This window comes from Camelus ferus, chromosome 6, assembly GCF_009834535.1.
Source record: "Camelus ferus isolate YT-003-E chromosome 6, BCGSAC_Cfer_1.0, whole genome shotgun sequence".
In the NCBI taxonomy this organism is placed as follows: domain Eukaryota; kingdom Metazoa; phylum Chordata; class Mammalia; order Artiodactyla; family Camelidae; genus Camelus; species Camelus ferus.
Genome location: NC_045701.1, coordinates 12,299,009 through 12,323,838, shown reverse-complemented (window position 1 = coordinate 12,323,838; position 24,830 = coordinate 12,299,009). Strand labels below are relative to the sequence as shown.

The following is a 24,830-nucleotide window of genomic DNA, read 5'->3' as shown; positions in this document are numbered from 1 at the left end:
GTGTGTGAGTGTGTATGCATGTTTTCTCTCTGTTTCTTGGCTCTGAAAATTGTCTTAAATTAATTATTGTTTGGATAATTTGCAAATCTTTGATTTGGGATTGTGTTCCCTCTTGTGTGTTTATCACTGGGATTTAAGTCCCTCTATAGTCGGGTTTTGGAAAGCAGAATGCCCTCAGTGTCCTTATAACAAAGTAATCCCTTCAATTAGTGTGTTCAGCCTGGAATGTAAAGGATGTTTCTACTATGAATCACAGCTCTCGGCTTGAAGGAGAGTCATGGACCTCAGCCAGAAGTTCTCAGATGACAAAGTCAACCTGCAAATAGTTAAGGATATTTGGGGTTTGGTTGTGTCTAGACTTGTAGCCAGAATTGGCCCAGATTTTAATATTGATCAGGGATAAAGGTATTTAATAATAACATTTTTGTGTCTATTCCCCAGTACAGTATGTCCACATGAAAATAACAGTTTTAAGCTAAAGTTTTTGATCAAGAGAGAAAAAAGTCACATACTAGAAAATCTTGCTAAAGAAATGTCAACAAGAAAGTCACAGGTTGCAAAATGAGTTTAGCTCAACTTAAAAGGTAAAGAAGAAACCATCTGGCTTAGGAGTTGGATGTGGTTCCTCTCCTTTTCAACCATCTTAATTCTTTAAGTGTTAAATATCCTGGGCCAAAAATGTGGTCTGCTCAGTCACATCTGCAGTATTTCCCAGGGATTGTGCCTTCTAGTTTGATTCATGCTTTATTCATGCTTACAAGTTTTCATTCTTTCTGGCACTTTGCATCAGGCTAAAAGTAGTCAAAGTATGAACACTTGCAGATAAGTAGAAAAATACTGGTACGCTGTCATTCTTTAAGTCACCAGAATTCTCATCTTTTTCAGGAAGGCACATTAGAGCAGTCAGATTATTTCTTATGTCTGTTCTACACAGGACCTAATGATGACTTCTGCATTTTGTAAAATTTCAGGTCTGTCTCTAGCAATTCACTTTGCCTTTCCCTCAGATGTGCTTTTTTCTTCCTTTTTGAAATACTGCTAATAAGAGTCGATTGGAACACAGCATTGTTGGCAAACCAAACTTTATTAAACGTTTGATTTTTATCTGTTATAGAACATGAAAAGCAGAGGTTATGCAAGAGCACCGATTATATGAATTTGCATTTCAAAGTGAAATGGTTTTATAATGAATATGTGCGAGAACTTCCTGCCTTCAAGGATGCCGTTCCTGAGTACTCCTTGTAAGTAGTGATTTTCACCCTCAAGTTTATTCTCAATTCATAGTCCTGTAAAATTACACCTGAATTATGCAGCCCTAAAATCTCTTCACAAAATCTTCATTTGAATGCAGATGTTTCTATTATAAAATTAACATTAAATGATTTGCATGTCTTTGGGAACCACATTTAATTGAATTGTGTTGCCTTTTTCAAGTATGCCTTACTTGGATATTCAACTCAGAGAGAAAGAGATATATAATGCATAATACATAATGGCTTCCATGATGAGATTATTTATTGTAAAAGTGCTTTAGCTCATATTTTGTTGGAAAATGAGGGGTGCCTGTATTTGGCTCTATATAATCAGATTTTCCATTATTTCAAACTGAAAAAAAGTCTTAGAAATTCCTATTTCTAAAACAGAAGTCATTATTAAACAGGTAACATTTTTCGTAAATGCATCTCTATCAAATGTATTTGTAATCATACAATCAGATTTCTAAAGTCTGCATTTAATATATATCAGAAGTCTGTTTCATTCTATTGAGGAGGAGGAGGTCTTCCATTCCAAGCACCGTGCCCAGGCTTATGGGACAATGGTGAACAAAATGAAGACCTCACCCTGAAGGAGCTTATACTCAAGGAGATACTGATAAGTACAAAAATCATGATAAAGCAAGGCAAAGCAAAATAAATACTTGTTCAAGGATCACAAGCGAAATGCAGTGGTGTCTCATAGAAGAGAGACATTACCTATTTGGGAGACTCTACACAGTATTTATGGATGGGGTAGCGTTTGATGTAGACTGTGAAAATTTTGTCAGGTTATAACAAGGAAAGGGAGAAAAGCATTAAGATGGAAAATTATGAGCATAATTATAGTGGTAGGAGTATATGGGCTCTGGTCCATGGGAAACAGCATCATTCCAGTGGAGGACAGGGCATTTTTATAAAATGAGTAGAAAGTGATATAGGAAAAGTGATTTTGAACTAGATTAATATAAATAAGTACTGTGATGCTTTTACCACTTTCACTAAGCATTGTGGGAGTTGGAAGAGGCAGAGGATAGAGGACGGGGAAGAGATTTAAAAGGTAGTGAGTAATGTGATGATGAGATTAGAACTGCTCATTAATGTAACTTTTCTTATAGTTTATAAGATACACTAGGATACTACGACAACTTAAAAGTTACATAAATAATAGAGACATTCTAGTAAGAATGTAAATAATGAAGATGTGTGGGAGAGAAATTTTGAAGATACAATTTACAGAATTTGTCAAAGATGTATGAGGATATAAAAGAAAAGAAGAGTTAAACATGAAGTATGTGTGCCTAAGTCAGAAAAGAAATTGTGGTGTAAATTACACAATACTTTTCACTAAGCAATAATGAAATGTGGCCTATCTTAACTTGTGGATTACCACTAAAACAGGAAATGGAGACAAATTTATAGCTTTAATTCTACATAAAGGAAAAAAGTCTATACAATCCATAATACAAGTTAGCAGAAGAAATATTTAAAAGCAATTCAAGTCAAAAGAAAATAATATGACTTGGAATAAAAATAAAACGGAAAATTTAAGGAGAAATTACAAAGCTAAAAGTTTGTTTTTGGAAAGACTACAAAAATAAAAAAAAGACTTAGCAAGGCCAATGAAAAAGAAGAGATGTCACAAATTATCACTGTCAGGAAAGGAAATCACTAAAGATCATACAAAGATTAAAAAATAATAAGTGAATATTTATGGTAATACATTTAAAAGCTAGGTAAAATATATAAATTCCTTTAAATACTAAGCTGGCATAGGAAAAAAGGTAAAATCTAAATGGGCCTATAACTGTTTTAAAATTTGAATCTTTAATTAAAAATCATGTCACATTTAAAACTCCAGGTCCAGATGGCTCCAAATGGAATTATTCCAACTGTTTAAGAAAGAAGATCAACAATATTACACAAATATTCCAGAGAAGGCAGGAATATTCTCAAATCATTTTGAGGTCAGCATGTTTTTACTACTAGAACCTACTGAGAACATGAAAAATAAGAATAATTACAGTCCTATTTCCCTCTGAACGTAGTTTAAAAGAAAAACTCGAAATATTAGCCAATAGAATTAAGTGGTTTATAAAAAGGCTAATATAACATGACCAAGGGGAGTTTATCCCCGGAATCTGAGATTAGTTAAACATTTTAAAAGCATGGAATGTAATTCACCTTATTTAAAGAATGAGGGAGAAAATCTTTACAGTCATTACACTAGACACACAATAATAATTAGGTAAAACAGAACATCAGTTTATTATTAAAATCTCTTAGCAAGTTAGGAATAGAAGGGACCTATCTTAAACCTAATAAATGACGCCCTGCCTTCCAAAAAATAACTATACAAACATTATACTTATGAATAAACTTTTGTAAACTTCACGAATGAGACTGATTGATAGCTAGTAACATCACTTTTTCTTAACATTGTACTAGAAATCCTAGCCAGTACAATGAGACAAGAAAAGGGAAAAATATAAAGATTGTAAAATCATTTTACGTATATGTAAATGATGCCATCAGTACATGTATATGATTATGTTTATGTATAATTGTGCATCTAGAGAATCCAAAAGAAACTATTAGGAAAACTAATAGAATTTAAAACGTGAATATAGTAAGTCCATATACAATTTATTTGAATTTCTATATGATAGCCACAATTAGAAAATTACACATAAGTCGTACCATTTAAATAGCATTAAAACCATGATACACAAATGTGATGAAAGATTGCATGCCCTCTATTCAAGTAACTATAAAAATATTACTAAGAGAATTACTTAAGATGAATTAAATAAAATATACAATGTTCCTAAAAAGATGCATTATTGTAAAGATAGAGTAGTTCTCTCCACATTGACTTACAGATTCAATGCAGTCCCATAAAATGTCCAGCAGCTACTTTTGTGCAAATTGCCAAGTGTATTTTAAAAATGTTCTATATAGAAAGGCAAAGGGCTAAGAATAGCCAAGGCAATCTTGAAGAGGAAATACAAAGCTTGGAGAACTCCACTGTCAGTTATCAAGACATACTCAAAAGTTACAGTTATTAAAACAGTGTGGTGCTGTGCATGACAAATAGACCAATGAAACAAAGTAGGGCAGAGACAAATCCACACGTTGCTGTTACCCGATTTACATCAAAGATGCCAATTCAAGGCAGTAGGGGAAAGAATGATCTTCTAAATAAGTGATGCTAGACAATTACATGTGCATATGGAAAAAAGAACTTTGAAACTTAGACCATTCACAAAACCCAATGGCAGGTGGAATGTAAATCATAAAAAGTTAAAGGTGAGCACCCAGGATCGGTTACTGGAGACTAGTCAGTATAGATGAAAGCCAGATGGTAAAGCAGTAAGAAACGAGGGACTGGCCCAGTACGGGACATAGCACACAAGATTTACATTTTACAGGACTTTGAATTGTAAAGTGTGAGTTGGAAACATAGCATATTTGTGTCAGCATGGGAAGGGCCAAGAAAAAGGTAGAGACTGAAGGGAAAAGAGAGCGGTATTTGAGAAGGTATTCGAGAAGTGAAGTTACAGGTCTCCAGGAGAGAAGCTATGGAAAAGAGAATGAAAAGAGATTCATGGTCCTGAATTACTCTCAGATAAGGAGACAGCAGCATTCACTGTTAATTATGTGCAAACGGCATCTTTTAAAGTATGAAATACTATTAATTTTTTTCAGGTGGTTTGAACCTTTTGTCATGCAGTGGCTAGATGAAAATGAAGATGTGTCAATGGAGTTCCTCCACGGAGCACTGGGAAGAGACAAGAAAGATGGAGTGAGTATAAATTACTCTCAGATTGCTTATTGTCAAGATTCATTCACACTGCGCACTTTGAAGCTAAAGGGAGTTGTTAGGCTCACTGCTGTTAATTAAGGTTTATTTTAATCCTCTAATTACTAAAATAAAACTAAAACACAATTTTAAAGGCTGATAAGAACCCTAGGGAATTGCTAAAACAATCACCCTTTCACTCCAAGATTCTTTACTCCTTGACTTGGTCTGAATCTACAAGTTCAGTGGGCTTGTAAAGTGCTGCCTTGTTCCCAGATTAGGAACAGACACCCTCCCAACCACTCTGGGAGCAACTCAAATGTCTAGAGTCACAGTGGCTTGCAAAACCATCCTAATGCCTTTGAGAATGAGAAAAGGAAAGAACCAGTCCCTCAGTTCAGCAATGGAGAAACCAGTTAACAGCACCCTGCCCCATGATATGTTTTACTACACTTTCCAGAAAAGGAGATGAATGATTCTAAAATGGGTAAGCATTTTATTACTGGGAAACGAAGATCCATGATGTGAAGGTACATGATGGAGGAGATTCGGTTGTTTTTGTGAAATAACGAAGATTCTTTCTGTGGCCCCTCTGATATGCTTACTGGGATGTTCCCACCTTCTCTCCCCTCAGTTCCAGCAGACATCTGATCATGCTCTCTTCTCTTGCTCCGTGGTTGATGTATTTGCTCAGCTTAATCAGAGCTTTGAGATTATTAAGAAACTGGAATGCCCTAATCCTGAAGCATTATCTCACTTAATGAGAAGATTTGCAAAGGTAGGTTAAGTGGAACGTATCTTTCCTTTGCTGGGACTGGGGCATGTTATTTTTCTGCACAGAACCTAAAAGATGCTATTGTTTTGTGGCATAAGTCTTGTCTGACAACTATGCCAATTTAATTTGCTAACTGTAGGCTGTTTCAGGTTTGTCATCTGATTTTCGTTCTGCTTTTCCTGTTTCTTACATATGGATTTATCATCCATATCTACTTGTTATTAACATCAATGACTCAGTCACTTATAATTGAAGAGACTGCCATGGGTGGCCAGATTAATTTCCATTTCAGATGTGGTGCTATTAGCTGAAAATCAGTCTTGGAATTTCATATTCAAACTGAAAGTATTTTTTAGCAGTAGTACATTGCAGTCCAGTGAAAAGTGTATTGGACTTGAAGTCATGCAAACTGTTCTAATTTCAAATCAGCCAATAACTGTAGTGTGAGTTATTCTGTTGATATAATGAGTTTAGTTGACGTATTGATCTTGAGCAACCGGATTCCTCTTAAGACTCCTTCCTACTCTTAGCATCTAAGGAGGCTTGCAAAGTGCTTACAACTTTGCCAAGAGCTTGAAGGGAAATACAAGAAATAAAAGATGCTGTCTCCACCCTTCAAATCTTAAATATATATATAATCATAATAATAAAGACCACATGACATGAACGAGTTGGAAGACAGCATGAAGGAGGACACAGTTCAGTCTCAAGCACAGTGGAATCCATAGTAAGTTGAGCAGAAGGAAAATTAATGAGCTGAAATAGACGAAGGGTTCCCGGGAAAACAGGGCTCATTCAGCCTAAAAAGGTGACGTTGGAAAAGTATTCTAAGCTTACAGGAGTAGCAAGAACCAAGGGAGAGGTAGAGCTGAGCTGACATGTAAAGAGCAGGGAGAAACACTCTGCTGGCAGAAAACAAAAACAAAAGAATCTGTTCCAGGAGAAGCCGTGGGGAAGGTTGGGAGAGTGAAGATGGGTCCAGGTCCTGAAGAGCTCTGGTTTCCAGGTTGAAAATTTAGACTTAATCTTCTGAACGATTTAAGAAATGATGAGTCTTTGGAGATTTGTAAGCAGGACAGTGATACGGCTAATACAGGAAAGCAGGGCAAGGGCCTACACAGTCGTGTGTCTCAGCCCGAGGGTTAGCCTGGCTCCGTGGGTAGGATGACGGCCAAGGTCTCGGCTGTTGCTTTAACAAGTGCTCACTTTTTGCCTCACTTGCACTCTTTGCTCGCCACTTTGAGAGATGTCACTATGAATTAGCATGATCTCTGACCTCAAAGAAACATATAATGCGACAGCCAGACCTATAAACAGCTATGAAAAAGTCAAATGCTGTAATCAGTGTATCTCAGAGGTTGAAAAAGGCCTAGTATAAATGTACATTCACATATGTTATATATATCATATGTATAATATATATACTACATAATCTATGTTTATATATATCATATATATAATGTTAAAAAAAGGAAATACCAAAACTCGGTAAAATTACATAATATTTAGGATGTTGTATTAACCATGAATACAGTACTGCAGAATGATGGCATCAACAGTAGAAATTAATTTTCTCACAGTTCTGCAAATGGTAAACCTAAGATCGGGGTGACAGCAGGTTTGGTTTCTTCTGAGACCTCTCATGGCTTTGCGTAGATGCTTCTCTTCTTAGTGTATCCCCACACAGTCTTTCCTCTGTGTATGTACATGCCTGGCATTTCTCTGTGTGTCTAAATTTTCTCTTCTCATAAAGACACCAGTCAAATTGGATTAGGGCTCACACTAATGGCCTCATTTTAACTAACTCACTGGTTTTGAAGGCCCTGTCTCCAAATACAGTTGTATTCATACTCTGAGGTACTGAGAGTTAGGGTTTCAACGTAGAAATTTTGAGGGGACACCGTTCAACCCATAAAGGAAGTATACATGTAACATGTTACTGCTTTTAACCGTAGACACTAACACACAAGCAGATTACTTCACTTGTATTCACAAAAGAGACTAAATTTGAAATCTAGATAGTTTGGTCAAGAATCTCTGTCATCCTCCACCATTCTGCGACTCAGGGCTTCTAACTTGAGAGGTGCCACTGAAGACAGAGCACAGGCTTCAGAGGGCTGACAGAACTACGGTTGGAAAGTTAGGCCCGCATCCTCAAGGGTCATAAGAATAGGCAGAGTGGCTGAACAACTTGAGTAGAAAACGAGGGGCCAATAAAGGCTTTTAAGCAGACAAGCTGTCCACCTAAACTATATTAAAATATTTAGCTGCCATGAAATAGTGTGAACTCCAGTTTTGATGTCTGTTAACTTGGAAGATGAAAATAACCTCCCACTTTGAAAGATAATAGCTAAAAATTATTTATAGGGACTTTCTCGGTAGTCTCTTGCTTCCATTTTCCCAGCATGGTGACATCTGCAGTGAATTCTTTGGGAGAATTATTCCCAAAAAGTCTCTTTAAGTCTTTTCCTGACTAGCAGCTGTGTTTTGGGCTGACGGCCAAGGAAAAGAATGAAACGGGGCCATTAGGGATAGTGTTTTTAAAAGTATGTCACATGCTATTCTGGGAACTCTATAGGGCTTGTAGTGGAAGCAGGATCGTATGAGAATTTAATAATCTCAGAGTAGTCAGGTAGCAGGTTATGTAAGGTAGGGACCAGGAGGCACTGAGAGGGAGAGGAAGGGAAATGAGCTGAGCAAGAAGCAGGAAGAAAAGTAGGCTCCACGTGTCACTTAGGAAATGGGAGCTTTTACTGACAGAGTAAAATAATTTCAGTGAAGTAAAGCATTTCTTTATTTTTTTATTGAAGTACAGTCAGTTACAATGTGTCAATTTCTGGGGTACAGCACAATGTCCCAGTCATGCATATACATACGTATATTTGTTTTCATATTCTTTTTCATTAAAGGTTATTATAAGTTATTGAATATAGTTCCCTGTGCTAGATAGAAGAAACTTATTTTTTTAATCTATTTTTACTTATACTGGTTAACATTTGCAAATCTCAAACTTCCAAATTTATCCTTTCCTACCTCCTTTCCCCTGGTAACCATGAAGACTGTTTACTGTGTCCGCAAGTCTGTTTCTGTTTTATAGATGACTTCAGTAGTGTTATTTTTCTTTCTCTTTTTTTTAGATTCCACATATGAGTGATATATGGTATTTTTCTTACTCTTTCTGGTTATTTCACTTCGAATGACAATCTCTAGGTCCATCCCTGTTGCTGCAGATGGCATTAGTTTATCCTTTTTATGGCTGAGTAGTATTCCATTGTATAAATATATCACAATTTCTTTATTCAGTCATCTGTCAATGGACATTTAGGTTGCTTCCATGTCTTGACTACTGTATATTATGCTGCAATGAACACTGGAGGTGCCTGTATATTTTTAAATTAGAATTCCATCCAGATATATGCCCAGAAGTGGGATTGCTGGATCATATGGTAAGTCTGATTTTAGTTTTACGGAGATTCCTCAAACTATTTTCCACAATGGCTGCACCAAACTACATTCCCATCAACAGTGCAGGAGGGTTCCCTTTTCTCCACAGACTCTACAGCATTTGTCATTTGTGGACTTTTGAATGATGGCGATTCTGACTGGTGTGAGGTGATACCTCCTTGTACTTTTGATTTGCATTTCTCTGATAATTAGTGATACTGAGCTTTTTTTCATGTGCCTATTGATCATTTGTATTTCTTCCTTGGAGAATTGCTTGTTTAGGTCTTCTGCCCATTTTTAGATTGGATTTTTGTTGTTGTTGTTAAGTTGTATGAGCTGTTTACATATTCTGGAAATTAAACCCATGTCAGTCTCATCTTTTGCAAATATTTCCTCCTATTCTGTAGGTTGTCTTTTTGTTTTGCTTATCGTTTCCTTTGTTGTGCAAAAGCGTACAACTTTAATTAGGTCCTATTTGTTTATTTTTGTTCTTATTTCTATTTCCTGTGTAGACTGCCCTAGGAGAATATTGCTAAGATTTATGGCAGAGAATTTTTTGCCTATGTTTTCTTATAGGAGATTTATCATGTCTTATATTTAAGTCCTTAAGCCATTTTGAGTTTATTTTTGTGTATAGAGTGAGGGAGTATTCTAAGTTCATTGATTTACATGCTGCTGTCCAGTTTTCCCAACACGATTTGCTGAAGAGACTGTCTTTTCTCCATTGTATATTCTTGCCTCCTTTGTGGAAGATTAATTGACCATAGGTCTGTGGGTTTATTTCTGGGCTTTATTCTATTCCATTGATCTGTATGTCTGTTTTGATGCCAATACCATGCTGTTTTGATGACTGTTGCTTTGGCAATTCTGGGTCTTTTGTGATTCCATATAAATTTTAGGATTATTTGTTCTAGTTCTATGAAAGATGTCCTCAGTAATTTGATAGGGATTGTATTAAATCTGTAGATCGCCTTGGGCAGTATGGCCATTTTAATGATACTGATTCTTCTAATCCGAGAGCGTGGGATATCTTTCCATTTCCTTAGTCATCATTTTATAGTTCTCCATATATGTCTTTATTTCTTTGGTCAGATTTATTCCAAAGTATTTTTTTGACACAAGTTTAAAACAGTGTTTCTTTACTTTCCTTTTCTGATATTTCATTGTTAGTGTGAAGAAATGCCACTGATTTCTGTATGTTAATCTTGTATCCTGCTACCTTGCCAAATTCTTTTATCAGCTCTAGTTGTTTTTGTGTGAACCCTTAAGGGTTTTCTATAGGATGGGATCCTTATATCAAAATATACTGAAACTTAGACTGATTTAAATCCTCTCCTGGAGAGAAGACACATGAATGGTATCTGCAGCCAATTTTGAGGAGTTAGTGGTATAAAATGGATCTTAAAGGGATGATGTGTACTTACTGAAGCATATATAAGACTGAGTAAGGTATCAAACAAATGCTTCGAATTTCAGAGCACGTACATTCAGGGGCTGTGATGAGCTATAAAATGGGCCCATGGATAGTGAATTCCCATTGCTTCTCGTCGCCAGTAAGGGAGGTTAATTTAAAAAGGAGAAATGGGAAGTAACAATATTTTCAGCACCATTTAAAAACAAAAACAAATGTCAACTGACTCCTGGCTCTGGGTTGGTAATACTATGGTGTTTGAGACCCCCATGTTCCTTGTTCTCTGGGAACCTATTCCGAATTTCAAAAAATTAATGAATTATCATTAATTATCCCTTATTCTTTATCACTTTGTGCTAATCACTCTATATATAGTCTCACTTATTCTTCACAACCACCTCAAGAGATAGATAAAATTATTTTTCCTAATTTTTCAAATGACAAAACAAGCTCAGAAAGTTTAAATAATTCAAACTAGACTAGAAACAGTATGAATGGAATGCTTTCAACCACTAGGCTGTACTACGTTGACATTCCGGTGTCATCAGAAATCAGTTCGTAAGTTGGACAGCAGAATCTCACCATGTATTTTTACCCTTTAGGCCAAACCTGGGCATTTGTAGGGGATTCTATTTTATGTTGGATGTGTGAAAACACAGTCTATAAAGCTCTGAAGTGACATTACTCATGTCACTGAACTAAGGCTGCATTCTTCCTGTCCTCTGTGTTGCTGTAATGCTTCGTGCATTAAATGTGACTGCAGAGATGCATTTGGACCAAGGTTCCTGTCTTCCTAATTGTAGGAGTAACACCCCTACATGAGCCAACCAGCAGTACTGACAGGATAGGTAGCCTGCCCTTACTAGTGGGGCATTACCTCAGGAGACCAGAGGGGCTTTGAGTAATTGATGGCCATTGCTACTCGGTAGTACAAGAATCTGCACGCCCAATCAGAGCAGATGGAGGCTGGGAGTTACTTTAGTCATCCTCTCTGACCCTTTAAATACAGCAGAACCCCTTGCTTCACTGCCCAAATCCTATTAAAATTTCATTGTATTTGATCTGGGGCTTTTGGAATGCTAGTTCCTTTGCTGTGTTTGTAAAAGAATTGTCTATACCTCATGACAATCTTTTCCTATCAGGCCTTGCTAGGTTCCCTTCTATCAACAGGTTCTCTCTGAAGAGTTACTTCTGTCTTCCTGTGCATTAGGTAAGACAATGGTTCTCAAATTTTCGCTGGCATTGGTTTCACTTGGAGGCTTGTTAAAACAGAAATTGTTTGGCTTCAACCTCAGAATTACCAACTCAGGCGATCTGGGATAGGATCAGGGAATTTGTCTTTCCAGCACATTCGCAGGCGATGCTTATGATGCTGTTGGAGACATGTCTTAACTAACTACAGTTGACCCTTGAACAACACGGGTTTGAAGTGTGGGGGGTCTACTTAAATACGTATTTTTTTTTAATAGTAAGTACTACAGCACCTGTGGTTGGTTGAAACCGGGGATATGGGGAAGATGGAAGAAGTGTGAACACAGAAGGCTGACTATAATTTATCAGTGAATTTTTAACTGTGCGCAGGGTTGGTGCCCCAACCCCCAGTTGTTCAAGACTCAACTATACTCTCTAGTATTTGTTAATGAACTAATGTCTGGTAGTGATTTTACTTTGGTGAATAAATTAGAATGAAATTGAACTCAGCCCATAAAATGTACATGAACACTTTCATTCAGGTGGACTTTGTATACTCAAAGAAATGTATGTTATTACAGCCAGTTACTGACAACTCTTACAGTCACAAGGCCTTCAACTATGTCCTACATGGCTGAGCCCTTTTCCTTAACTGCAGCCTATCCTGACTTGCTAATCATTGGCATTTGTAAGCTACGGGGTGTGAGATCCTACGATCAGTTGTCTCCCAGCAGGAATTGAAGGTACTAGGGTTTGCCTATGAAGTAGAGGCAAGAATTAAACCATGGGGATCCCCTGAGAATACTCAGAAGAGAAAGACAAATATTATATGGTATCACTCAGATGTGGAATCTAAACAAACAAACAAAAAAATACAAATTCTATTTACAAACCAAAAATAGACTCATCAACACAGAAAACAAACTATGGTTACCAAAAGGGAACAGAAAGAGAGGGATAAATTAGAAATTGGGGATTAACAGACACATTACTACAAGAAATTGAATGTATTTGTTGTGCTATACAGTAGGCCCTTGTTGTTTATCTATTTTATATATAGTAATATATGTATGTATAGGTATAACTGAATCACTTTGCTGTACACCTCAAACTAACATTAGAAATCAGCTATGCTTCATTCCTTTTTCTTTTGTTTTTAAATTTTTATTGGATATCTGGATTCCCCTGCCCAAACTGAATCTTGAACAAGCGATAGTCTGAGTTGCAACAAGCTCCTAAAGTCAGGCTTTTGTTGGTTTTTGCAATATAGTGAAGTGGTCCCTACAGCTTACACTGTCATAAGAACCTGTAAGTTAAGAGTAATGTTCATATGTATGAGTGGATCAGAATTCCTTGGCAAGTCCCAAAGTAATTGTCAACATTAGGTCTAAGGTGAAATTTGAACAGCTGCATTTGGATGATCCTTCAGTCTGATACACCACCTGTTTTCCTAGATTTATTGGTCAACTGCTTGATAAGATTTTATATTTTCCAAGACTGATTTTCTATTTAAATTGATACATATTATCAGTTTACTTTGTACTTCCACAAAATACAGTTTTCTTTCTGCCCATTATCCCTAATTTCAGGTATTCATTGTGATTTTTAAAGTCTGTGAAACAAGCTCATAGTCCCACTTGGTGAATTCACGTTTGTGAATGAAGCTTATCTCCTTCAGCTTAACTCCTTGGGGTGTCCCCCCAACTTGATTTTGAACCACAAAGAAAATTCAGATACAGAAAATAAAACCTTTTTTGGTCTCTCCTTTTCTGTGAGAGATGATGATCTGTGTCTACCACTATTGCTGCTTTCTCCCTTCTAAGAATCATGTCCACGTTTGGCTTGTGAGCGTTCCAACTACGTAAGTAGCAGCAGCAGGATGCAAACTCATCAATACCTCTTTAAGTAACTGAAATAACAATGACTAATGAAGTTTGTTCATTTTCCCTTGTTTTGCATGATTAATGGAAGCAGAGGGCGTCCTTAAACTCAGAAAGAGTTATTAGGTGGAGAAGTTAAGTGTGAAATTAGAATGAAAAAGAAAGGCAAGATTCAGCAATATTTTTAGCAAATAATGCATCAATAAATAACATACTAAATTAAAGGTAAATGTATTGAGATAGTGGGATGCAGCAAAAGCTGAAGTTTTGGTTTTAAGAGATGCTCTTTGTTATCAGTCTCCTTATCATAGACAATTAGTAAACATATTCATTGCTAAGTGACATGTATGGGAATGTTCTGGTTCCACTCATAATGAGGTATTTAGGAATATTCCAGACATTTGAAAAAATCACCACCACGAGGAATTTTGTCCTGGTAGATGTGCCTGTGTGTAGAAAAATAAATACATTTGTAGCGGCAGCTACTTACTTGAACACATTCTATGTTTTTTCCCCTAGACCATCAATAAAGTCCTGCTTCAGTATGCCGCAGTCGTATCAAGTGACTTCCGTTCCTACTGTGATAAGGAAAATGTGGTAAGTAAGGATGTCTCTACTTTCAGACATTCCTCAGTTGAGAACCACTTCTTGAAACTAAGGACTAAGCAGAGGCAGTTTTCTTTCTACATTCTTACAGAATAATAGAAAATGAGAGTCTCAGGAAATTGTCTGAAAATTTCCTAGTAGTCCTGAACTGGTACAAAATAGAATTCAGAGGAAGGTTGAGGCATCTCACCCCCAGCCACCTTGTGGTTTTCCATGATGATAACGAATTACAAATACTGGCCCCGGGAGCTAGTAATTATTTAGTGTTGACACCAACTAGTGTAGTTTTGGCACCAATACCAAAAGGAATATAATTTAGCCTTTCAGTTTTCAAATAAATTGAAAAGGATGGGTAATGGAAAGAGTGATGCTGATTACTACTCTGAATTTTAACTTAGCCGTTTATTTTCTGGATGAAAATAAACTTAATAAAAAGAACAAAGAGAAGCAGGATAAACTAAAGTAATTTGGAATATAATCAGGGTTATTTCATGATGGAAGGTAAAATCTTTCTTATTCACCATATGTAATATTTATTAGGAGAACACAGGATTTTTTTAAAGCACTGAAAAAAATATTTTAAAAGTTAGTACTAGATTTTTCAAGAGGAGAATCAGGTTTTTCCCCCTCTTAAAAAATCATTTCCCACTATCAGGCAAGTCTGAAAGAGAATTCTTGCTGAAACCCCATTGACCTCTTGCTGACAGCTCATTAAGGTAAGTCAGTCCTAACGGTTCCTGAGGGTCCCAGAAGATACATCTTTCCCTTAAATGAAAACGCTGCCCAGAAATTTTAATAAATTGCCGGGATATCTCAGCAGTGATTTCTAATTGTCATTGATTGTAAAATACTCTAGTAGGCAAGATGGAGTATTCATTTATCTGTTGAAAGCATAGAGTTATGATTAAATAAAATTAAATTCATCATACATTTGAAAAGTATTATATTGAAAATCAAAACAGGGCCAGGTTAATTTCAGAAAAGATTCTGATTTAATAGAATAACCAAATTGAAGATTCTAAAAGGTGGCTATGAATCATCAAAGCTAATTCCTGTCACTCAGAAAGGAAAAGTAGCCTGAAAAGATCCCTGCAGACTTCTACTCTAGGTGTTAATATTTGTAGTACATTATTTTTTAAATGAGAAAAAAATCATAAATTAGTGTTTATTGTATTACTCTGTGCATTTTTATACTTTTCAAAATCACATTTTTATAAAGAAATGTCCTTGAAACATAATAGCATACGAACTTGCTTTTCCTTTCTCACTGCTTTTCTTTCCTAATTGCTAGTATCTTGACCAGTCTTAGACACTCATTCAAATGTCAAGTATCATTTTAGCTTTTCTATGAAAGGATATCAGCTAACCACTTAAACTTTCAGCTGAGATAAATTATAGTGCTTTTGTACACTTGTGTGTGTACATATCATTGTTACAGATTTCTTTAAATATCAAGAATGTTTTTTATTTTCTCTGTATATGTATGATAATACTTCTACTTCAAATTGCACTAGACTTTTTTTTTAATTGAAGTATAGTCAGTTACAATGGGTCAATTTCTGGTGTACAGCACAATGTCCCTGTTATGCATATGTGTATATATATACACACACATATATATTTGTTCTCATATTCTTTTTCAGTAAAGGTTATTACAAGATATTGAATATAATTCCCTGTGCTATACAGAAGAAATTCATTTTTTATCTATTTTTGTATATAGTGGTTAACATTAGACATCTTCAGAGATGACTGTAACATTTGTAAAGACAATAGTAAAACAAAATATTTGTGACAGAATAATATTTTTTCTTTTGAAACATTTTAAATGTGGAATGGGACCCAAGTTTTTAATCCATTTTTCCACACTCCACATTGTAGCAAAGCAACATTATCTAAATCAGAATTCCCTGATTTTGTGTACTTTTAAAAATTCTTTTTCCACTCAGAAACATACTTTGGTGGAACTTAAGAAATGCAACAAACTATTGGTTACCAGTGGGGAGAAGGGAGGTGCAATATGGGGGTAAGAGATTAAGAGGTACAACCTATCAGGTATAAAATAAGCTACAAGGATGTACTGTACGGCACAGGGAATATAGCCACTATTTTATAACAACTATAAATGGGTTATAACATTTAAAATTGTGAATCACTATATTGTACACCTGTAATTTATACAATATTGTCCCATCAACTATATTTCAATTAAAAAAAAAGAAACATACTTTGGTCACGTAGAAACGGCCATAGTCTGAACAGAGCCAACTTTCACATTCCTTGTATTTTAGGTTCCTAACTTTGTTTCAGGTTTAGATAAAATGAAATACGTTATGGCATTTTTTTTTCAGGGAAAAGCCAAAATATACAAATAAAAAGATTAGAAATTAACTTCAAACATAGGTTATTTTGTCTAACTAAACTCATCAACAAATGATGCTTCTGAATTAGGTTAATGTTCCCTTCACTGGAGGTGTTTTCGTATTTGTTTTTTCATTTACAAGAGAGGTGTTTAAAGTAAAACTGTTCCCTGATTAGGTTTAAGGTAGATTCGTGTAATTTAGTTCTCAGAAGTGATTTGATCAACTGATTCAATTAAATTGAAATTTGAACGTTTCAAGGTCAGGGAGAGCTTGGTGAAAGAGGAGATCTCAGACTTGTTTTTAGCTCCCTCTGGATAACTGCCTCTCCTCCTGGGGGCAACGGCAGTCCCTGCCAGCGAGCCCAGGTGTCTCTGTTCATTTTGTTTCTTAGTTCTTTTTCCACTGGAAATGATCACACTAAGAGGGCTTGGAAGTTGGCTCAGTTGGCAAAGCTGGTACTAAAGTGTGGTTACATGTGTCAAAAAAGATGCTACCCAGCTAATTTAGACCCATGGGAAGCATGGTGATACAACCTTTTACTCATGTAGTCTGCTTCTCATTAAGAGTCACGCTCTTCCTTAGTTCTTTGCCCTCTGCAGTGAAAAATAAAAGAACCTCAATGACTCTATCCCCCAGTGGAAGAGGGTCTGTTGGTTCAGTGTGTTCACTTTGGAACAAGACGCTGAATCCCCTGAAAGTCTGATCGTACATCCTACAGAAGGAGTAAGCCTGGGTCCAGCAGCTCCTCATCACAGCTGGCAACCAGGATCATCTCTAGAACACTGTGGTTCAGCTTACTGAGCAGAATCTATACGAGAGAAATCTCTGTGCCTAAAAAATAAAACATGTAAGTGCCTAGAATCAAGGGAATAGAAGTTTTAAATTGTATTCATAAATGGAAGTTAGGATGTGTTCACTTTAAGAATCAAGGAGGAAGTTTTTCCAAAGGTCAGTAATAGGGTCAAAACAAGAACAAACCCTTTGCACGCCGCTCTCTGATTCTGTTATTGGCTCATTTCCCAGCCCCTTGGAAGGCATCCATTTTCTTTTCTTTCACTGTTTTCTTCCCATGATCTGCTGGTTTTTCAGAATCAGTATGTAGCAAATATTAAATTATTCTATAACCATTCTGAATTTCATTCTCCAATTATAAGTTCTTTTCTACTAATCTGAGGTCACATCTAGTCCTGTCACAGAGCTTTACATCTGTATGTGATTATACTTCTGCCTCCTTGGAAACAAGTCAAGGAGCATTGTGAAAGCATGTATTATGTGTGAGGCTCTGTAAGAGCAAGCAGAAAAAGACAGCAGCACAGACAGGACACTTACGGTCAGCTGGTGAGACAGTCAGAAGCAACTCAGATGTGAAGTTAAATACAACAAATGTCAAGTGAGTGACAAAAGGATACAGTCTGGGAAAAAGAAAGCCCTAACCTGAACGACGGATAATGACTCACAAAGGCAAAGGGGTCCAAGTGAAGCCAAGACAGAGCCTGGAAAGCAGTTTTTTTGTTTTTGTTAAACATGGTTTGGAGCCTTATAACTCAGGGCCTTGAATAATACTCATGTGTGGGCTTTATCTACAGGCAGAGTTTATTAAAGGATTTGACTGGTTTTGGGGGGATGGGGAGGACTTTGAAATTCGGTATTTTGGTTTTTGAAACAGTGAAGTAGCGTAAGAATTTAAACTCCCTTGTATTTCTAAAAAATCTTTAAAAAACAGAATTTGGTTAATTTCTAAATATAATATGCCACAATGCTAAGAATAAAATCAACCTTAGTAATAGGTCTGCAATGGTTTACTGTCTAAGTATACTGTTAAATTTCATTCCCCAAGGTGGTTATATTTTCCCTCTTCCATTCTTAACTGTTAATAGCAGAATTATTCTGTTTGCCAAATATAATAGGACTTCAGAGACAGTGTATACTACCACATTGAAAGTAAACTCATTCAGTAAGCTACTGTATAAAAGATTTTCACCCTATTTTTTGTTGTTTGCTTTATTTAAAGCCCTGCATACTGATGAACAATATTCAACAATTGCGGGTTCAGCTGGAAAAAATGTTTGAATCCATGGGAGGAAAAGAGGTGAGCATGTTTTTATGCCTGCATTTGCCAAATATCTACTGAGAGATCATTAACAGATATTTCTTTACTGCAGGAAGTGAGCAAATCAGGTTTTTACATGGCTTAGCTAAAGAACAGGAAATGCTAACAATCTAAAATGAAATTAACTAAGGTGGTTATTATCCACGACAGAATACTTCAGTAAACACGTTGGAAGTGTGAACAGGAGCAAGGAGATGGTTGTAGCTTTCTGCAGCGTGTGTGTACAGCCATATATGCACAATTAAGTATACTTGCGTATATACTAGCGATCCGTAAAGGTCCACAAATTGCAGACATTTTTTTCTCATACCGCGCATTGTCAACTTGATACTGATTTTGTGCTGCACTGTGCTTTGTGGCTCTAGTGGTTTTTGATGTACTGATGGTTTGTTTTTCGCATGTAAAAAATCTGTCAGCAATGTGCTGTGTACCGTGTCTGTAATGTGTTGTGTCTTTGTCTAACGTCTCTGACTTGCAATTCCATGAGCAGAAGAAGGAAGGAGAAAGATTCTCTTATGAGGTTTGTGATAGTAAGCATCATATCCTTTACCTGGCTGTTTGCCCCTCCAAACCTCAAGACCATTGGCCTCCCTTTTTCTCATTCGCTTGTTTGGATCAGGCAGGCAGTGAAATATGAGCTGTGCACCTGCCGCCTCAAGCTGCCACGGTCTTGTATTTCACAAACCACCGTGAGCATCCAGGGAACTGAGGGCGGAAGATGGTGCTGCGAAGGAAGGTCAAGCAAGCTGACATCCTCCCACCAACACCCCCTCGGATCCCAGTTGGCAGCTAGAATGACGGGCTATTTCTGTTTAAGGTTTTATTTGCACTGTTCCTTATTGTGGTAAGTGTGTGAGGTATCTGTAAAGCTAGGTTCGATTTCCAAGCAAAAGGCTGAAAATGCTTATTTAAGATAGGGTCTCTTCACACATGATGTGAATTTTAACCCCACAGAGACATACATTTTCCCCACCATATCTTTCTCATTACTCTCGCACTTCCTTCTTTTTAAAAAGTGAACTTTACCTTTAGCATGTTACACATGAGAAGCACCAGGATATGGGTGTGAAGGTGCAAAACTTCAAAAACCATTTTTTTTAATGAGCTGGGCTGCACTGCTGTCTCAGTCTAATTTGTCCAAACTAAGGCTTTATTCCCCAAAGTGTATTAAGGTTTTTGCATGGTTTCAGGGCATCAGTCTCATTTTTAGAATTCTTCTGCTGAATTAGGTGAGCACACTGGGGGATCATCCCTGGAGATTCCCTTTTTAAGTTCAGTGATGTTTTGAAAAGTAGAGAAGAAATTACTGATTTCCTGTTGGAAATTCTATCTCCTTTTAGTGGATTTTAAAGACCACAATAGTTATATTTAAAATGCCATATTTCCAGAAATGTCACCTAATGCTACTACTATTATCTTTACCATTTCGTGGTTGAAGTCTAATGTGAGGGCTGTACATCGCTAAGCTGAATTTGTTAAGCAGACAAATTATGCCTGGATTTCAAGGAAACGGTATGGGGCAAGCCATCCCCTGACCAAAAAACTGGGGTGGTTTATTCACCAACCAAAACAGACTCCTTGTTTCAGATAAAATAACCAATTTGAATAGTGCAGATTTCAAATGATAAGTTTAGTTGCTAACCTTCGGCTCCTTCACAGAACTCTTCCTCCCAGAGAGAATGATGGAAGCTGGGAACACTCGGCTGGTGCCTTCTCCCTTTATAACTCTTGCGCTGTCAGTTGCTACCCTCCTCATACATCATTTTAAAGGAAAACTCAACTAAATAAGTGAAATGAGTATTTAGCTTCTAAACATGGAATTTGTTAGTGGGACAGCATTGACCCTAACTCCTTTATTCTTCCTCCCTTCTGTCCCTCTCTTTGCTTTCTTTCTGTGTTCTCCTGTCTCCCTTTCTGTGCACAGTTTCTTTTCCATTTTCACCTTGTCTTCTGTTGCTAAGAAAAAGCTTTAGGCAGGCCTAGACAGCATTGCATAGGAGTTGAAGAAATGTCAAGAGGATGCCTGCCTTGAGCTCAAGTCGGGGTGTAACAGGCAGTGTCCCAGACAGAAATCATCTTTATTAGTAACAAAGTATGTTACAGTTTTTGCTTACTACACTTAGCTTCCAGAATCTCACAGTAATAGGCAGTGTTCCTCCATTCCAGTTATCTGTATGGCAGAATCTAAATGGGCCCCTTCACTTGGGCCTTTCAGGTAGATGGAAAAAATGTATCCTTTAGTACAAGAAGTATATACAGCAGTTAACATGGGCAGGTTCAGTGGCCTCTAATGGTAATGCAGTGTGTTTGTTTGTACTATTATCGATTTCCAGTTTTTTCCTCACAGTGGAACAGGTTGTAAAACCTTGACTGCTATTGCTAAGGGAAATTTTCTAACCTAGATTGTATCCTTCCTTTAGGAGTTTCTTATTATCTTGTGCACCACTATCTGTACTAGGATGTGCACTTCCTGCTACAGAAAACTAATTAGCAAGTGATCACTTGTGCACTTGCTCAGAATAGTTTTTGATGCCATGTGCCCATTAGCTGGCTTCTAACAGCAGCGTGGCTGGCCTTTGATACCCTCCGCGAGGTGCTGGCCACGTGCAGGCCTGCGTGCATGATGCTGCAGCTCTCTGCCGCTTTGACCTGCCTGTTGGGGCAGCTGCTCTTTCTTTGCAGGGTCTCTTTTCCCTCTGGAAACAGTAAGTTTTTAAAGCCTTTTTAAAATCCATTCTCTATATGGAGTCCAAGATGGAAACGTTGCCTAATGCTATGACAAGCTTGGGGGTGACGGCATAGATGGTAGCTCCAAAAGCAGCCACCTGAGCAGTCACTGTTAACAGCTGCGCACACAATAGCCTATAGCCCTGGGGCATATTTTTTCCAGTGCCCTATTTAGAAAAAGAGGCAAAAGAAAAAAGCTTTCTTCTCCTAAAGTGTCTTTCCAGCACACTTTCCTGCTTACAAATGAAGAGCATGTTTTGATTTAACAACTCTCAGATTACTCTGTAATAATAATAGTAAAGCCACATAAACCACGAAGCAAAAATAGCTAGGAAAGAATTCCAGGGTCTGTTTTTTAAAGAGCATCCCAGGTGATTTTTGATATTTATACAGTTTTAGGAATCACTGTAGTAAAACAGATAAAATAATCAACCTGTGGTGGACTGACTTGCGCTAGAAGTTAAGAGTATTTACAGCACAATCCTTACATGGTATTACTTGTCCCTTTGTAGCACAGTAACAGCAAAATTTTCATTTATTGGTTGATGATTGATTTATCAAATAGCTCAAAGTCAAACATATATTTTGGTTTGTATTACATTAATAGCTTAATAATTTCATGAGTATAATGGCACATATCAATTGCAAATAAATATCTAGTCATTTTTTCATAAAAACATATTGTTACAGCCTACAGTAGGGACTTAGGCATAGTTACTTGATCTGTAATCTCATTGAGAAAGAAAATTAGATAACCCAAAATATAATTTCTTTTCAGGAAATCATATTGGTTATGAAACTCTACAGAACTTTCATTGTAGTAATAGATTTGGAAGAATTAGAACTGTGCTGTGTAAGCAAAAGATGCATTCCTCCCTCACAATATTGTGTTGGTACAATCATCTTGATTGGTAGAATCCATAACTATCCATAGGCCTGCTATCCTACTGACAGTACATCAAATTCTAGACGTTAGCCATTATTAAGACATTTAAGGGAAACAAGCGGGGTTATTTGCTCAGCTAAATTTTCATTCTGCTGACTAGTAATGTTATTTTTCTTGATATGTCTCAAGGCAATTCAATCTCTTGATTCATCTCACCATGGTAAGCTTTTGTGAACAGGGCCAAAGAATCTGCAAATAACCCCACCTCTCCTAAAAATTCACATATTTTAATGAGCCACTTAATTATCTTTTGTTTCAGAGATGCATATCTATATTGTATTTCAATTTTTAATGATGAATTTGATGTGTCAATTAGAAAGTGAATCTGACTGCCCCAAAGCACTGAATGCATGTAGCTGATTGAAATTCACTGTGAAATCTATTAGCCCTAGGGACTCAGTCTTGAGCTACGCAACCCCTGACCAGAGAGGACAGACATTAACTTCCGTTGTATTTTACTCAGCAGTATCCTTTCAGCTTTATACTTGCTGGGCTCCCATGGTGGAAGATCACTGCTTTAAAGGAATGATACTTCATACTAGTAGTTTTTGAACTTCAGCATGTATGAGAAACATGGGGGGAGCTGATTGAAACATACATTGCTGGACTCCACCCCAGACTGATTCAGTGTGTCTGGGGTGGAGGCCCATGATTTGCATTTCTAACAAATTCCACGTGATGCTGATGCTACTGGTCAGGAGACCACGTTTTGAGAATTACTGCTCTTTGCTTTAGAACAGCAACTAGATAATTAGGAAATGGCTCAGAATACCCCTTTGCCTTATCTGTGCATGACTCCTAACCCACCTAGTTAATGTGTTTTGAGAACACATCAGATTTCATGTATTTAAATGGACCTTGAGACAGCATGCCAAAGCGCAGGGAAATATTTGGGTTAAGGAATAAAATAATCCCCAACTATAGATGGCTAACTTACAGTAATATACAAATATCCAGCATTTTTAACATTCTGGACTTTATACTTACATTTTATATATAATCTTACAAAAAGAGATGTTATAGTTGTAAAGTTTTGATCTGTCTCACCTTTTCCAATATAAACAGATATAATCCAATATAAATAGGTATAATTCACTAGTTAAAAACAGCAGATGGCTTCTCATTAATGTATTATCTTTTTCAGAAATGAAAAATAAATTATAAAATTATTAAAGTATGTTAGATGTCATCACATAATAGAGAATTTTAGCTAGTCATATTATGCCTTCCTTTTAGTTCTAAAATATTTCCTAAAGCAGTTTGAAAAACTCTTCCCATTTAGTTGAAGTATCTAATGGTTCCTACTTATATTTTCTTCGGAGGGGCAGGAGTTGAGATAGGAAATTTATTGGAAAAAAAAAAATTAATGCTCTAGTCCCTAAGGAGGAGTGAGACCTTGTAAAACAACAGTTAGAACAGAGCTTCCTTTTAGCATCCAGGGAAAGAGGTATGCAGCAGCCCAGTGCCCCCATCCTCCCCTGGGGGCTGCCTGCCTCCAGAAAAACAGGGATGAAATAATGCTGCACAGGAACACAGAATTTACTCCTTCATTGATTCATTTAACAGATTATTGATTTGCTTAGCACCTTTTATGAGCTGTAAATTCTACTAGACACCAGAGGTACAATAATTACTAACATGCAGACCCCACCCTCAAATAAATTTGAATTCATTAGGGAAGGTAGAACAATTAAAGAGGTAAGGTTTGTGGGGGGGACCCCCCCAACAATTTCTGCACTTGAAAATATCTTTCAAATGAGAGTTACAATTGTTAACATCTCATCCCACAATAATTCAAAGAATAAACTCAAACCTCTAGCCTCTGTGTAAATAAAGTTCAAAGGTGAGATGTACTTGGCTGAATTCAGGAAAATGAATTATTTTTAGTTTCAAGGTAGCAGATAAAGAGGCCTGAATGTTCAAAGTGCTGGCCTTTTACTTTGAATGCATGAAGATAATGTCTGCTTTCTTTCTACTCCTAACCATCTCTGCAGTGAGAGTTAACAAATTGGACTTAATAGAAAATTAAGAGAATAATGAGGACCAAAAGGGCAAATTTCATTGAGGAGATTTAATAAATCTGATTAAGAATCTAGCACTGCTACCACATAAAGTTCAGCTAACTGCTAAGCTTGTGATATTAAGGAGAGGTGCTACCTCAGATTTGGAGAGGTTTCTGGGTGGGAAATCCGTGTCAAAATGAAATTCAGACCCAGGCAGGTGCTGCTTGTTAACCTCATTCCCCAGCAATCACAGCGTCACTCTCATGCTGCCAGGCATTTTTTTAAACCTTCCTCTGAACTGTACGAAAACTTCAGAAGA

At 36.8% G+C, this 24,830-nt stretch overlaps 1 protein-coding gene and 1 long non-coding RNA gene across 2 annotated transcripts in view; one reads left to right on the top strand and one right to left on the bottom strand.

Annotated features, from left to right (window-relative positions):
* The window catches only part of UNC13C (unc-13 homolog C), a 638,789-nt gene that overhangs the window by 531,108 nt on the left and 82,851 nt on the right, over window positions 1–24,830 (top strand). Inside the window, exons 28-32 of the mRNA XM_032481154.1 lie at window positions 1,115–1,241; window positions 4,962–5,058; window positions 5,690–5,833; window positions 14,276–14,353; window positions 18,737–18,814. Coding sequence (XP_032337045.1) covers window positions 1,115–1,241; window positions 4,962–5,058; window positions 5,690–5,833; window positions 14,276–14,353; window positions 18,737–18,814 — 524 coding nt within the window. The remainder of the gene's footprint in view (window positions 1–1,114; window positions 1,242–4,961; window positions 5,059–5,689; window positions 5,834–14,275; window positions 14,354–18,736; window positions 18,815–24,830) is intronic.
* Window positions 3,416–24,830, bottom strand: part of LOC116664097 — a 430,835-nt gene continuing 409,420 nt past the window's right edge. The window contains exons 6-7 of the long non-coding RNA XR_004320436.1: window positions 14,247–14,334; window positions 3,416–5,034 (exon numbers count right to left, since the gene is read on the bottom strand). This is a non-coding gene — a long non-coding RNA (uncharacterized LOC116664097). The remainder of the gene's footprint in view (window positions 5,035–14,246; window positions 14,335–24,830) is intronic.